The 14,964-nt window shown below is 33.5% G+C and overlaps 1 protein-coding gene across 1 annotated transcript in view; it reads left to right on the top strand.

The window, feature by feature from the left end:
• The window catches only part of LOC134232870 (uncharacterized), a 34,064-nt gene extending 27,314 nt beyond the window's left edge, over positions 1-6,750 (top strand). The window contains exon 6 of the mRNA XM_062714845.1: positions 4,593-6,750. Coding sequence (XP_062570829.1) covers positions 4,593-6,151 — 1,559 coding nt within the window. The 3' untranslated portion in view covers positions 6,152-6,750. The remainder of the gene's footprint in view (positions 1-4,592) is intronic.
• Positions 6,751-14,964: the final 8,214 nt, after the last annotated feature.

Genomic DNA, 14,964 nt, shown 5'->3' on the forward strand with positions numbered 1-14,964 from the left:
GCCCCTGGGCCTCTTGTTTCTTTCAGGATTGTCCTTCCCTTAGATGATCGCGTTCCCTTGCTTTTCGTGCTCATCTACACGGATTTTCTGTCAGGATTATCTTCCATAGCCTTGGACTTTCTCAAGCCTTCTCACAAGGCAGTGATGCTATTTAACCCATAGCTGGGGACTAGGATTGCAGGCATCAGGGCATATCCACATGCCGGTGGGCCATGCATGCATTTAGGGGCCTAGTCTCCTCCAAGACCTTGTGCTTCTGCTTGGGGCCGCAAGGTACCCAATATCCATCTGCTACCATCTGCTTAATTAAATTATCTCATTAAGGACGATCCCATATCTGGGCCACATAAGTCTAACTGTGGAGAGGCTATACCTGGCAGAGAAGACTTCCATATTTTGCTAACTCTTTCGCACCGAACTGCTAGCCAGGGGTGGAGCTGAAAGCGAGAGTGACAAGCACAGACACACTGAAACACACACTATACGCATCACACAGCCATTAAGCAGACTACCATCTGCTTAATTAAATTATCTCATTAAGGACGATTCCATATCTGGGCCACATAAGTCAAACTGTGGAGAGGCTATACCTGGCAGAGAAGACTTCCATATTTTGCTAACTTGCTAGCCAGGGGTGGAGCTGAAAGCGAGAGTGACGAGCACAGACACACTGAAACACACTATACGCATCACACAGCCATTAAGCAGACTTTGTTGACCTAGATCTCACTTATCTTAAAATAATTTTTAGAGAAACTACCCAAAATATTGTTTGTGAGAGCTATTCAACTTCATTGACCATTTGCCGTGACCTTTCCTTTGATCATTACTTAAAATTAGCTAAATATTCAAGAAAATGTATATTAAGCTAAATGTATTTTTATAAAACTTTTTGTGTTTATTATTAGAAGAGAACTATTCAATGGCATTAATATTTTTGATCTTAATTTAAAATTTGTTTTTAGCAAAGTATTTAAGAATCTATTCAACAAATGATGAGGTGACTTGCGGCCCCCAGTAAATTGACAAAAAATTACATGTCTAAATTTTACTCAAATTTTTGTATGTACCTAATCACTGATATGTATACCTTTATAGAATACTATTTTTAACAAAAATAGAAACGTGATTTGAAAGATATAGATCTTTTATTGGGGTAGGGGTATCATGTTTACATCCAATTCCCATTGCATTTTAACCCCGCCCCACTCTTTGAAGCCCTCAAAATATACGAGCGCAGGTAGGTACAATTTTTCTCCTTTTGCTGGTCACTGTATTTTATTGAAATCTACCAATATGTGAAAGGAGAAAATTGTACCTAACTGCGCTCACATGCTATTTTTTTAAAAAATGTAAAATCTAGCTGGCCTTTACTATTATGAACAGATCGACGGAACTGGATTTTCTGACGTAAGAATAAATTCATATGCTAATTGAGACACTGGCGATACTTTCTAACTGACCAATCAGCTAAATGACATTCGTTACGAGTGAGTACCACAAAATACTATGGAAACATGCTGGAATTTTACTGCTTTCTGATAATTTTTTATGCATTTGAGTCAAAGATTAGACACGGATCTACATATGTACAATTTCCGAGATCACAGTGAAATTTATATACAGTTACAAACAATTCATAAATATACATTAGTTTTGTAGCGTGTTTGGTGACCAATTCGCTAGGTCTACATGTATTCCCGAGTATTAGTGAATACAAGTTTCATGTGCATTTCTTGTCCTAAAAAACGTAAAATAATATAATTATTATAAAATGTGTCTGAAACATTGAAACTATTCAAAAGGCGTCGTATTTATTCACGCATGTTTGAAAACTATCAACATCGTTGTAGATTGTATATAATTCGTCGTGGAAAAAGGAGCCCTAGATAGCAGTTATGTCACGACATCATTTTCCATCAGTATTTATGACTTTGACTTCAAATATGACCTTTGACCTCACTTTTTAACTCAAAGAAAACAAGATAATTTTTTTATGAAAACTTATGCACTGATATCATTATTTGATAAGAATTTATGCTAAATAAATATATATTCAACAAAAAAAAGAAACGCATATTCAGATTAAACATTATAATCTAAGTTTCAGTTTACTCCTTACTTTTTTAGCGATTTTAGAGGGTTTTGATAAAAAAAAACATGTCTTGTGTTGCAAGTAGAAAAGTGAAGTTTATGTCATTGTCGACGCCTCCAAATTCTAGGGGCATACCGTCTAAATTAATCCATATGTCCTTTGCGACGTCTAAGCGCTGGTGGATTTCCAGTATACGGATACCGTGCACGAATACCAGCTCTTCAGTCTCTTGCGAACAATTTATGCACTTTTATGCTGATTTTTTCTTCCAGCAATTGTAGCAGCAGTTTTTACAGCAAGTTCTGAATCACGTGAGGTGCCGAAGGGGGGGGGGGGGGATCAGACGGTCCTGCCTGGGTGTGGTTACCTGCGGACGGCTAATTCTAGGTCTTCCGACGATAGTTTAATGGCTGCAAGGCCCATTGATGTATTCCAAATGCAGTTGCAACTTCCTGTTGCGTAGCTCCGTTTAGTAACATCGTTAGCCTGGTTGTGTTCATCTCTGTTTCGGCGTGGCATTGCAGCATCAACACTGCAATCAAATCTTAAATATGGGTTTAATACGAATGTTAATAGTTTCTCTAAATCCAAAATATCAACGAAAATAGACGTCCGATTCAGAAGAAATCATGAAAAACACTACTTTCATAAACACGTTTAATCAAGGGAGATAGTTCAACACTTGGATTTTAAAACTCCATGTTGTCCTTTAAATAGGTCACAGGTATCCAATGATATAAAAGATAGTTGTTCCATGTACATTTGACAAATTTCTTTGACGAGTAAAGCAATATACGTTTCTTTTTTTGTTGAGTATAGATTTATGTTGCATAACTTATGAGCCTTGTTTTGGCATTTATGCCTTGTGGGCACATTTCTAGCATTGGTTAAAACGTGTGTAATTCAGACTGGTTTTCAAAAAGACTTCGACTATTAAGGAGGAATGTCACACCAACTTTTTATTTTATAGATCTCTGAGTCAACCTTTTTAAACATTGGTTTCAGCATTTAAAGGCCGTCTTTCGCTCTTAATTATTTTTTATTTTTTTTTTTGATTTTTTTTTTTTTTTTTTTTTTTTTTTTCAAAGAAAATCCAAAAAAATATTTACATCTAAATGAGATGCTTTCTTGTAAAAATTTTGCTTTAAATGAATGCATCACATGAATACCAAATAAAATATGATTGTAAAGAAAAGCCGTATAGATATTAAATTTTTTTAAATAAAAAAATATTTATGAAAATAAGACATAATTTGTGAATATTTTTTAAACTTGGGGTTAAAATATTCTTAAAACCAGTTACAACTGGGGAGAACATGTTTATTAATCATATTTATAAAAGAAATTGAAACGAAATAGCCAAGTTTTAGATAAATTAATTTTTTTAATGTTGGCCAATTCGGATCAAAATTAAACTGATCCCAACCATAACTGTACAATTATTGGAAATAAATAACATTTCCCCAAGAACACTAGTCTGTTTAGGTGTTATAAGGGTTAAAACATTTATTTATTGTACCTGACAATCAAATAGCTTTCTTCTTTGTAAATACAAGAAAGAGGCAATAATTACTATTTTATTCATTTTGTGTTAATTTGGATCGGTATCAGTTTAATTATGATCAGGTCAGGTCCAAATATTACCGGTAAAAAATATTTTCTCTAAAATTTCTCAATTTCGTTTCATTTTCTTTTTAAAATATGATTGACAAACATGTTTTCCTTAGTTGTGACTAGTTTTATGGTGTTTTTAACCATAAGTTTAAAAATTATTCACAAATAATGTGTTTTATTTTCATAAATAATTTTTTATAAAAAAAAAAATAAAAAGTCTAACCAGCCTTTCTTTACATATTTTATAAGTTATTCATATGATGCATTCATTTACAGCAAACTTTTAACTCGAAAACAACTTATTTGGATATAAATAATTTTTTTCATTTTCTGTGAAAAATTACAAAAAAAATATTATAAAATAATTAAGAGCTAATATCGGCCTTTCAATGCTGAAACCATTGTTTAAAAAGGATGACTCAAAGGTCTATAAAATGAAAATTTGGTTTGGCATTCCACCTTAATTATACATTCACATTTAGTCAATTGACTAAGCATGTTGATTTTTTCCTCAGAGAAGCTCCTTAAGTAAGCCTCATTTCACTGGAAAATAATAATAATAAAAAAAAAGAACAAGGAAGTAGAATTTCATAATAAAAGATTGCACTAATTATAATGGGACCTTTGTGACAGAACTTCATTAAATTATCTCATTAAAGAACACCAAATAGGTCTTTTGCTACATTTTGTACAACGCACTAAAATTTATGTTGAAGGACCCAGTGAAATTCGGGCATTTGTTATTGCAGATGTTTTTCAGACACTCATAATTTGATATGTTTACAGCCGCACACTCCTTTTAGTACTCGCACTGATCATTGCAGACTAGTACTGTATTCAAAATATACAAAAATATTTAATTTTAAATTTTATGCTTTTACAGGATTTAAAAAGACTATAAATTACTTGGAGAACAAAGTATTCTGCCGGCCTGAATCCTATGAAGATGCTGTTGGTTTTTTGTCTACAAATTGCCACATCACTCTGATTGGTCCACCAGGATCGGGTAAAACTTTTATGGCTGTCCAACTTGCAAGACAACTATGTGGGAAGAAAGAACTGTCCCAGTTGAAGTTTTGTGAAACACTGCAAGAGTTGACAGCATTACCTGAATCGGGAAACACATACCTATATATCATTATGGATGATTGGATAGATCGTTACATGTACTACCCTCCAAAATTCAAAGAAGATACAAAATTATTTGATCATATTTTTGAAGATTGCTTAAAAAACAAAAGAATGCGAATAATTTTTACAGTCCAAGAAGATAGATGGAATGCATACGGGGATCTTTTGTCAGATCAAAAGTTGTTTTGCCAAGACAGTTTGTTCTTCATAAATAACAAATCATTTAGTAAAGAAGTGCTGCAACATATGATTAAAAACCACTTACAGTATCATGAGACTAAAGAAGTGTCCATGAATACAAGAACGGAATCTGAAGAAGAAAATTTGGCAATGGAGAAAAGGAATAAAAGCAACGAAATCAAACAAGCATTTGCGAAAGATCTGAAAAGTGATCAAGACTTTTCTTTACCGGTAATGATTGATTTAATCTGTGCAAATAGATTTTTAGTGCCGGGAAAAACAATTTTTTTCAAGGATGAATTTTCAAAGATTTTGCAAACTTTTATACAGAACTGGTTGACTTGCATATCAAATGATGATAAGAATAGCTTTTGTATTCTCATGTTTGCAGCTCTTCATGGAGGAAAAGTTAAGCTAGGTGATTTTACAAGCAAAGTGTTTCATCCCATTTATGAAAATGTTTGTAAAGAGTATGGATCTGAATGTCTAAGGGACATTGAGAGAATTGAAGTATTGTTAAGGCAGAATGAACGTTTAAAGGGTTGTTTGTACCAAGAAAATGATTTATTTGTTTTCCGTCATGATTCACTATTATGTTTCGTGCTGAAGTTTCTCACAGAAACCAAAGATGCCAGTTTCTTAATTAGAAATGCTGATATTGAAATTCTTCTTAAAAGATGTTGGATAAAAGAATCGATAGTAAAAATCTTTGAAGATTCAGCAAAAAGTTTGATGCCAAACGACCCAGTTGGGACAGTCATCATACCTATTAATTCAATAAAAGACTTAGCAAAGAGAATTTACACAGATATGATGGAAGGATATTCTATTCCTGATTGGTCTCAACATGTTTTTACGGAACATAAAACATTTTCTACAATGGGGAGAGAGGTACTTAAAAAATCAGATGAAGCCAGACCTGACCTTTTAAAGAAAATCCTACCAGTTGGTGATGAAAGTCAAATGAAATTATCTGACGAAAGTAGAATCTCGAACGTAACGGAGGAAAGTACTCAGAACATAGAGAAAGATGCACAGTCAAAGGCAGCTAGAAAAGATCATAGTCTGATTCGATCTGAGAAGGAATGTAAACAAGGCAAGCACAAGGAAAAGAAAATTAAAGAAAAATAGCGGGGAAAAAGGAGTCGAATTCTCAAAAACGAGATTCTAAAGAAGGAGAAAAACAAAGCAATGTAGAAGAATCACCCCAGATTAGCCTTTCTCCAGATTCGATTGAGGTAAATTTACCTGGAAATGATTTTAATCCAAATGAGCATGCAGAAAACAGTAACCAGCTTGAAAGGAAGAGAAAGAAAAATAAAGATAAACTTTCCCATGATAAAAAACAGACCAATTCAAAAAAAGTGGGTTTGGACAAAAATAATGAACAAACACCACAACAGAGCCAAATTTCTGTAGATTCGACTCCGGGAGATACTAGTACACCTGTGTGAAAATATGCAGACACCATGAAAAAGTATTGATGAGCGATGGGTTTTGTTGTACATGTACCAATTACACAATCGATATGCATTTCTGTGAAGTCGATATATGTATATACTATCTGTTTCTTTTTTTATTCCGTAATAACGCAGATTACAAATAAAAACAGTAACAATTAGATATACTAGATAAAATATGTGTGAAATATTTTTTATGATGTTAAGAACTCTTTTTTACACTGCACCTAAAGAGCTCTGATTCTATGGCATTTTCTGCAATGAGAGTGATCTGACCTTAGATCTAAATTCAAATGAATAGAAGATTTACTGTAAGTCACTAAATTCGTAATCAATGCAACTATTCTAAACATTTTAGAAGGCCAAAATAAATAAACTGAACACATTATTTACATGTATTTTTTCATTGGAAGTAAACAACAGTGATTTCTGGTCACTGATACTATATTCTGTTTGAACATTTTTCCTGGTGGTAAATGCCACATACCATATATTGGAAATTAAATAGATAATCTGAATATTTACATCCTTATTCAATATAGTTTTCTCTTCTCAGTGGCAAATGAATCATTTTCCACTTGTAATGTAGAGGGAATGTTGAGAAAAGGAGAAGAGAGGGAGAAGATAGTAGAGAAAGAAAGAGACACAACTTTCAATATATTTTGATTCAAGTTTTTAAAATTTTTCATTAATTTCCTTGCAGTATACTGTATTATTGTGTATTTCTCAAAATTACAAGTTATTTTCACAAAAAAATCGACAACTTTTCCGTCAGCTATTTCCTAAATTTTAAATGTTTTGGTTGTTTTAAACTTGCTGAAGAAAAATATAATGGTGGTGTATATATACTGAGGGGAAAAAGAAACACAGGATGAAGGTGAAATATTATCATTTTTAGCTCTACTGGTCAGAGACCAAAAGAGCTTATGCGACAGTAATGCGTCCGGCGTCCGTCCGTCCTTCTGTCTAGCTGTCTGTCTGTCTGTGAACAATTTTACAAAATGCTACTTCTCCTACAGTTTTCGTCTGATTTCGATATAACTTGGCACACAAATAGACTAGACTAAGATACACAATTCTGTTTATCGGTTACAAAGTTACAAACAAAGCAGTTAAATGTTTAGGTATCTACTTAGGTCATGATAAAGAGGAATGTTACAATAAAAACTGGATGAGAATATATCATGATATGGAAAAACTCTTTGAATCCTGGAAACGTAGAAAACTAACTCTTTGGCAAAGCGTGTATAATTCGGACACTGGCTATTTCAAAATTGATATATGCATCGTCAATTTTATGTCTTCCCGATGAGAACTATATTAAGAAAATTCAAAGAATAATTTTTAATTTCATTTGGGAAAAAACGGAGAGAATTAAACGGAACACACTGATTGGTGACATATCACGAGGCGGACTTTCTATTGTCGATGTTGAATGTAAACTAAAATCATTGAAAGCAGCGTGGATTCCACGATTACTAAATTCAAAAGGTTTACTGTTCGATATTTTAAATGATTTTTGTAAAAAACTTAATGTTGATATCTATTATCTTTTAAAGCTTTCATCAATAGGTGTAGATAGCTTAAAAAATATACATGTTCCTTTATTTTACAAAGAAGTTCTAAGTTGTTTTAATGAATGTAAAACTGAATTAAACTTTGATAAAAGATCTTCTGATGAAATTTTGCAACAGCCAATCTGGAATAATCGCAATTTGGTCTATAAAGGAAAAGCTATTTTCTTTGACAATTGGATAAAATCTGGAATTTTATATATATATGAATTGTTTGATGACAAGGGTTGCATCAGACCACTTGAACATTTTTCCAATATAATTGACAAATCTAATTGGCTATGTGAGTACAGAATTCTTCTGTCAGCTACTAAGAATATTCGAAGAACACACAATTTTTCAAATGCAAGCAACATAAATAAACAAAATGTAATTAACTTCAACTTCCCTTTAGGGAACTTCAACATATCAGGAAAATCAAGTAATTTTTTCTACAAAAATCTTATTGAAAAAAAGTTTTGTAAACCCAGTTTTCAAGCCATATTATCTAAAGATTTTGGAATATTTGAGGAGTCAAGTTGGAAAAATATTTATGAATGTAAGATTTTAGATATAAGAGATAAACACATAGCAGAATTTAGCTACAAACTATTGAATAATATATTATGTAACAATGCTTATGTGAGTAAGTGGAAAAAAGATAGTTCTCCTATGTGTATACATTGTAACAAAATAGAGAATGCAAAACATCTGATTTTTGAATGTGATAATGTGTCTAATATATGGAATACTATAAGCAGTTTTTTATCATTTAAAATTCAGTGGAAACATATTGTTGTTGGGTTTTTCCATGAAAAAAATGATAAAACTAGATCTCTTAATTTACTTATTACGTATGTGGCATATAGAATTTATAAACATAAAATGTTATGTAGATTAGAGTCTTTAAGTGAAACTGAATTTAATTTATACAATCATATAAAAAAAATCAATTTGTTTCTACACTTCTGTATTACGCTTTCTATTTGTTAACACTGAGCTAAGGATTTTTGAAAATCTTTCAAAACTAATGTGAAAATTATATATTCTTGTATAAATACTACTGGGAAGGGACCCGTCTTCCCTTAGTGCTGTCAAAAAGGGGGAAGTAAATCGACTGTGAATCGTATTTGTGGCTCCCTCGGTTGACAGCTACACAGAAATTATATCTGTCATATTTCATAATGTATACTGTATGAATATATTTTTTGATAATAATTGTACTTTAATTTTTTTCTATATAATTTATAACATCCTGCGTGATGTCATAGGGACAACAATTTCATTGTTTAGAAGGAGCTTAGTCAGGGCCCCATCCCTGGCAGTTGCCTAATTTTTTTTCTAGTAATGCTAGTTTATATGTTGTTATATATTAGGTCTGGGAAATTAAATTGTTAAAAAAAAAAAAAAAAAAAATTCTGTTTATCGGTTTTTGATTCCGATGAACGGTGTTGCCGTGGTTACTAAAAATAGAAATTTTGTGAAATTGTTTTAAAATGCTATTCCTCCTACAGTTTTGGTCTGATTTCAATATTACTTGGCAAACAAGTAGAGTACACTAAGATACATAATTCTGTATATCAGTTTTTGATTTCGGTGAACATTGTTGCCGTGGTTACTAAAAATAGAAATTTCTGTGAAATTGTTTCAAAATGCTACTCCTTCTACAGATTTGGTCTGATTTCAATATAACTTGGCACACAAGTAAACTACACTAAAATATATAATTCTGTATATCAGTTTTTATTTCGATGAATGTTGTTGCCATGGTTACTAAAAATAGAAATTTCTGTGAAATTGTTTCAAAATGCTACTTCTCCTACTGTTTTGTTCTGATTTCAGTATGACTTGGCACACAAGTAGACTACACTAAGATACAGAATTCGATGTATCGGTTTTCTGTTTTTATGAATGATGTTGTCATGGTTACTAAACATAGAACTTTCTGTGAAATACTTTCACAATACTACTCCTCCTACAGTTTTGTTTTGATTTCAATATAATTTGCACAGAAGTAGACTACACTAAGATGCACAATTCTATTTATCATTTTTTGATTTGAACGTTATTGCCTTGGTTACTAAAGATAGAAATTTCTGTAAATGCTATCAAAATGCTACCCCAAATACAGTTTTAGACCGATTATAATATAATGTGGCATGCAAGTAGACTACACTAAGAATATAAAGAGACTTAATCAAGGATCATTATTCTATTTATTGCTGTTGTAAAGTTTTAATTCCCAATTGCTACTTTGCTCTTCCTTTGCTATAAGTAAAAACTAGGAGAGCTACAGTCTCGACAGACTTCTGGTTCTTTATGTTTTTTGTAGTTTTTGTATTTGACGACAAAGATCATCTTCAATGAAAAAAAATTTAACCAAAACCCCATCTGATTTTGCCTCACAATTTATTGAAACTCATACAACGATACCCCAAAAACAGAGAAAATTTAAAAAAAATCTTTTTATCTTCAATGTCTCCTTTGCGCATCTTTCACAGCCTTGAGTCTCTTTGTATGGAGTTCATCAGTATGTTTATCCTTCATATTGGGATATTATTAAAACCTATTAACAAGACAGACCAGACCGGCTTGGGTATTTCGAACCTTTAACTCTTAGTCCCACAGATGAGATGAGAAGAAGATGGAGTTTATGGAGACCAATTGAATGGGTAAATGTGATTGTTTGCGAGAAAGTCTTAACAAACCCAAGCTATACTGGGCCGGGGGAAACACGCTGAAAAAAATAGGTGAACGGCTCCCGCACGCGCCAGTGAGAGGAACACCAAGGTAAAGTTGACCATCTCAAAAATCCAAATCGCGCAATCAGCTTCTTTCAGTTTTTTGGTGAATGTTAGGATTATGTTGGTGTGCTGTCACAGTTCTTATTTTTCATTTATATCGCTTTGTAATATGCAGTGAAATATGTGAATCATATAGAGTTATCGTTCTTTGTCAATTTTTTGAATTATCTTCCTTGAGCAGTACTCTTTTGTGTACAGAGTTCCTTCCCTCATTTTTCCGTGCAAATGGTTCAGCCGTTCGAGTTCCATCCGCGAAGACGTACATACATGTTTTGTTCTTTCTAGTACCTTGTTTTGATTTGTGGCCTGATACCATACAAGTTTTTTTATAGGAAACTTTTGGGACGTAGAGCATATTATTTGTACGTTATTTTCGGTAATTTTTTTTTTAGAAGTTTTGTGTAGTGTAAACACTTTTCAGTCAGGTATTTTTCACGAAGTAATAAGTCAGAAAAGTTTTTAGAATTGATTATTGTTATTCATTTTATCTAGTAATCGTTAAAGTTATTGATCTATTATTATGGTTAGGTTTATATGCGAGCTTTTTTCTATTGAACTCTGCTAGAGTCTTTTTTGGTATTTAGTATTTGTTTTATTTATTTCAGTTATTTGCCTCTCTCATCCTCATTGACTCACTTACTCGCTCGCTCACTCATTCCCTTACGTACTGTAATAAATATGAAACCAGCACCTTGTGTTCTTTGATTATATGTGACTGTGAGGACTCATGTTTAGCTAGCTGTTCCAGACAGCATAGTACATAAATGTCAACTGGCCAAACCCAGAATTCGAGGATGAGTGATCATCTTCAAGACGAAGAAGCAGAAGAAGAAGATGAGGCCTCTCCCAGGCTGAAACGTCAAAGAGATTTAACTGCAAAAGGTGAATGTCTTCTAGACAAGTCTATTGACACTTACTCAGCTCGACTACAGAAATTATGGAAAAACGTTGATACCATTATTGAAAAAGTAGATCACACATCTTCTGAAAATCTCGAACATATCCTTCATTTAAAATCTTCATTAGAAACAAGAATAGATGTCTTTGACACACTCTTTAGTGAATTCTGTGGATTTGTGGAAAGACAACGTACCGAGAAATGTGTGTATGAACTACAAAGACTCAAGTTGTCAAGGAAGGGATATTCAATATTAATTGATTCCGCTTCAGAAAGCTTGGTGCGTTGCGAGAACAGTCATCACGGCTTCATGAGCGGAACCACCTCAGGAAGATGTCCATTCGAATAGATCAAAGAGATCGCACGAAAATGTTTCACAAATTTCTTCATCAAACAGTAAACAAAGTACATTGTCTGAGAAGAGAAAAAAGGCAGAAATTGCTCGTGCAAAATTAAAATATACTGAACTTGAAATGAAAATAAAAAAAGAACAATCCCTTCTGGTATTAGAAAGAGCGAAGTCTCAGAAGATGACGGATGATTTAGAAGCAGATCTACAATTACTCTCGATAAAAAAGGAAGTTGCGGTTGCTGAAGCCGAAATTCTCAGTGAAGAAGATGGAAGTCAATGTGGTCCTAGAGATACTTGTATTAAACATTTAGAGAGTGTCGACAGTAAAGAACGCACAAAATCATATGTAGAACAACATGCTCAAATCCAAACTCAGGATAAGAACAGTTATGTAGAACCTGAGATTATTGTGAAAGAAAATGTTTATCAACATACTCATAGCAGTCACATCTCACTAATTCCAGAACCCTGTGCATCTACACTGAATCCCCAGGCTCTTCCGTACATTCCTCCACAGCCATCCTGGAGTGTAGGACAAGCAGCAACATCAGATTTCACTCGTTATCTCCTGAAAAAGGACTTGATGCTTTCACTTCTCGTCAAATTTAACGACACGCCTGAATTCTACCCATCATGGAAAGCAACTTTCAGATTTGTTATGAGAGGCTTGCAAGTAACACCAGAAGAGGAAATAGACTTTCTTATCAAATTCACTAGTCTGTCGGCTCAACAACAGATTCTCAGCATTAAGGCCACAAGTGCAAACAATCCTGTGCATGGACTTCAGCGAATTTGGCAAAGATTAGAAGCGCGATTTGGGTGTCCTGAAATGATAGAGTCTGCATTAAAAACAAAACTGAACTCATTTGTTCCCATTACGTCAAAAGACTATCGACGTCTATACGACTTGTCTGATATTTTGGATGAAATCCTAGCAGCAAAAGAAGATATCCATTACCAGTCATTACTCGCATACTTTGATGCATCGACAGGAGTGACACCTATGGTCATGAAGCGTCCATACCAACTTCAAGAAAAATGGACAAATACAGGGGTAAAATACATCAGTGACCATCATGTTGTGTTTCCCCCATTTCACGTATTTGCAAACTTTATTCGTGAGCAAAGCCGTATCAATAATAATCCCAGTTTTGCTTATACAGACAGAAACTTAAGTATGCAGAAACACAGTGACAAAACTTTGAAAATCTCAAGCAGGAAAACAGCTGTGTTTCGACCCCTACAGATTCTTCATAGCTCAGGAAAAGAAAATCAGTGTCCTCTTCATAAAACAAATCATTCCTTGGAACAGTGTAGAGGTTTCAGAACAAAATCATTTGATGAACGGCGAAAAATCTTGAAAGATTACAATTTGTGTTTTAGATGTTGTTCAAGGATCACAAACAAGCAAAGTGTCATTCTGATGTGCAGTGTGGAGAATGTGGTAGCAAATTTCACACATCACCATTACATGTGAATAGGACAAAAATTAAGACTCCATACCCTTGGAGAAACGATGGCGGGGCGAATTTCACTGAGATACAAGATTCTGATAATGTGAACAACCCAGATGTGAATTCTAAGTGTACACAAATCTGTGGATAAGCATTTGGAGGAAAATCTTGTGCTAAAACCATTCAAGTACATGTTTACCCAAAACACTGTCCGCAAAAATCTGTGAAAATTTATGCAGTGATCGATGACCAGTCAAACAGAACACTTGCTAAACCAAAACTCTTTGATCTTATGGACACTATTGGAACTACAACAAATTACCCGTTAACATCTTGTTCAAGAAAAGTTTAAAGATCAGGACGAAAAGTACATGGATTAGTGGTCAAGTCATTAGATGGACAGAACTGTATAGATATATAGTGTTAAATCTAGACCCTAAAAAGGGCATGGTAATCAAGGAATCAAAAGGGCACTTTGTGTCGTGACAGGATCTCACGGGGGCACTTTTAAAACAAATGTTAATGTGTTTAAAATTATATTAAACTTTTATTAATTTTTACATATTTTTACGTGTTTATTATAATAACTTTTAATATCCTTTCATGTAATCTTTATTTAATCAAGTAATTTAAAGATATCCATATATCTGTTTTCATTCATTTTTAAGCGGTTAGCTTCGCTAACCGCTTTATGGCATGTGTCCGATTTTTATCGACACCGGAAACTTCCATAAGGCGCTACCTATCGACAACGGAGACTTCAACAAAGCCTCTACCTAGTACCTATGATTTGTTTCTAACACATATAACATATGTTAAATAAAGTCAAGACTATCAAAACAACATAATCTTTCGGTTTTTTAATGTTTTTCTGATTTTGTTTGTCAATGAAATAAATTTATAATTGTTGTATTAAAAAAAGTTTATGTATAGGAGCATTTGGTACCGAGATTAAATTTCCGTGACATCAGCTGATGGCGATCGGGCCCTGTGACGAAATTCGAAGTCAGCATGAAGTTTAGCTGATAACATTATCAACGCGTTAGATTAAACTTTAGGAAGAAATGTATAGCGAGAAATATCATATTTGAACCCAGTGCTGCACGAAAACCAGTAGGCATTTCCGATTTATGTGTTAAATTGAAGCCTGAATCGAACAGGTGGTCAAAATGGCGTTGGACACCTTGTGTATTTATATATAGAGGGGGTAGAATGCTTCGATATTTGGCTAATTTAGAGACTTACTGATAAAAATTCAGGTGCCTGTGATTAATTATAAGGCACCCCTCATGAACAATAAATATTTGACCGAATTATGCTACTGGGCACAGGGAGGACGGGTTAATTACTGGCCAAAGGGGTTGAAGGTTATTACCGACTGCAAAACATCGGAGAATCTCTCGATCGAGTTTCATTTTCCAAA

This window comes from Saccostrea cucullata, unplaced genomic scaffold (assembly GCF_032062105.1).
Source record: "Saccostrea cucullata isolate Sc308-1 unplaced genomic scaffold, CSIRO_AGI_Scuc_v1 ctg4127, whole genome shotgun sequence".
Classification (NCBI taxonomy): Eukaryota; Metazoa; Mollusca; class Bivalvia; order Ostreida; family Ostreidae; genus Saccostrea; species Saccostrea cuccullata.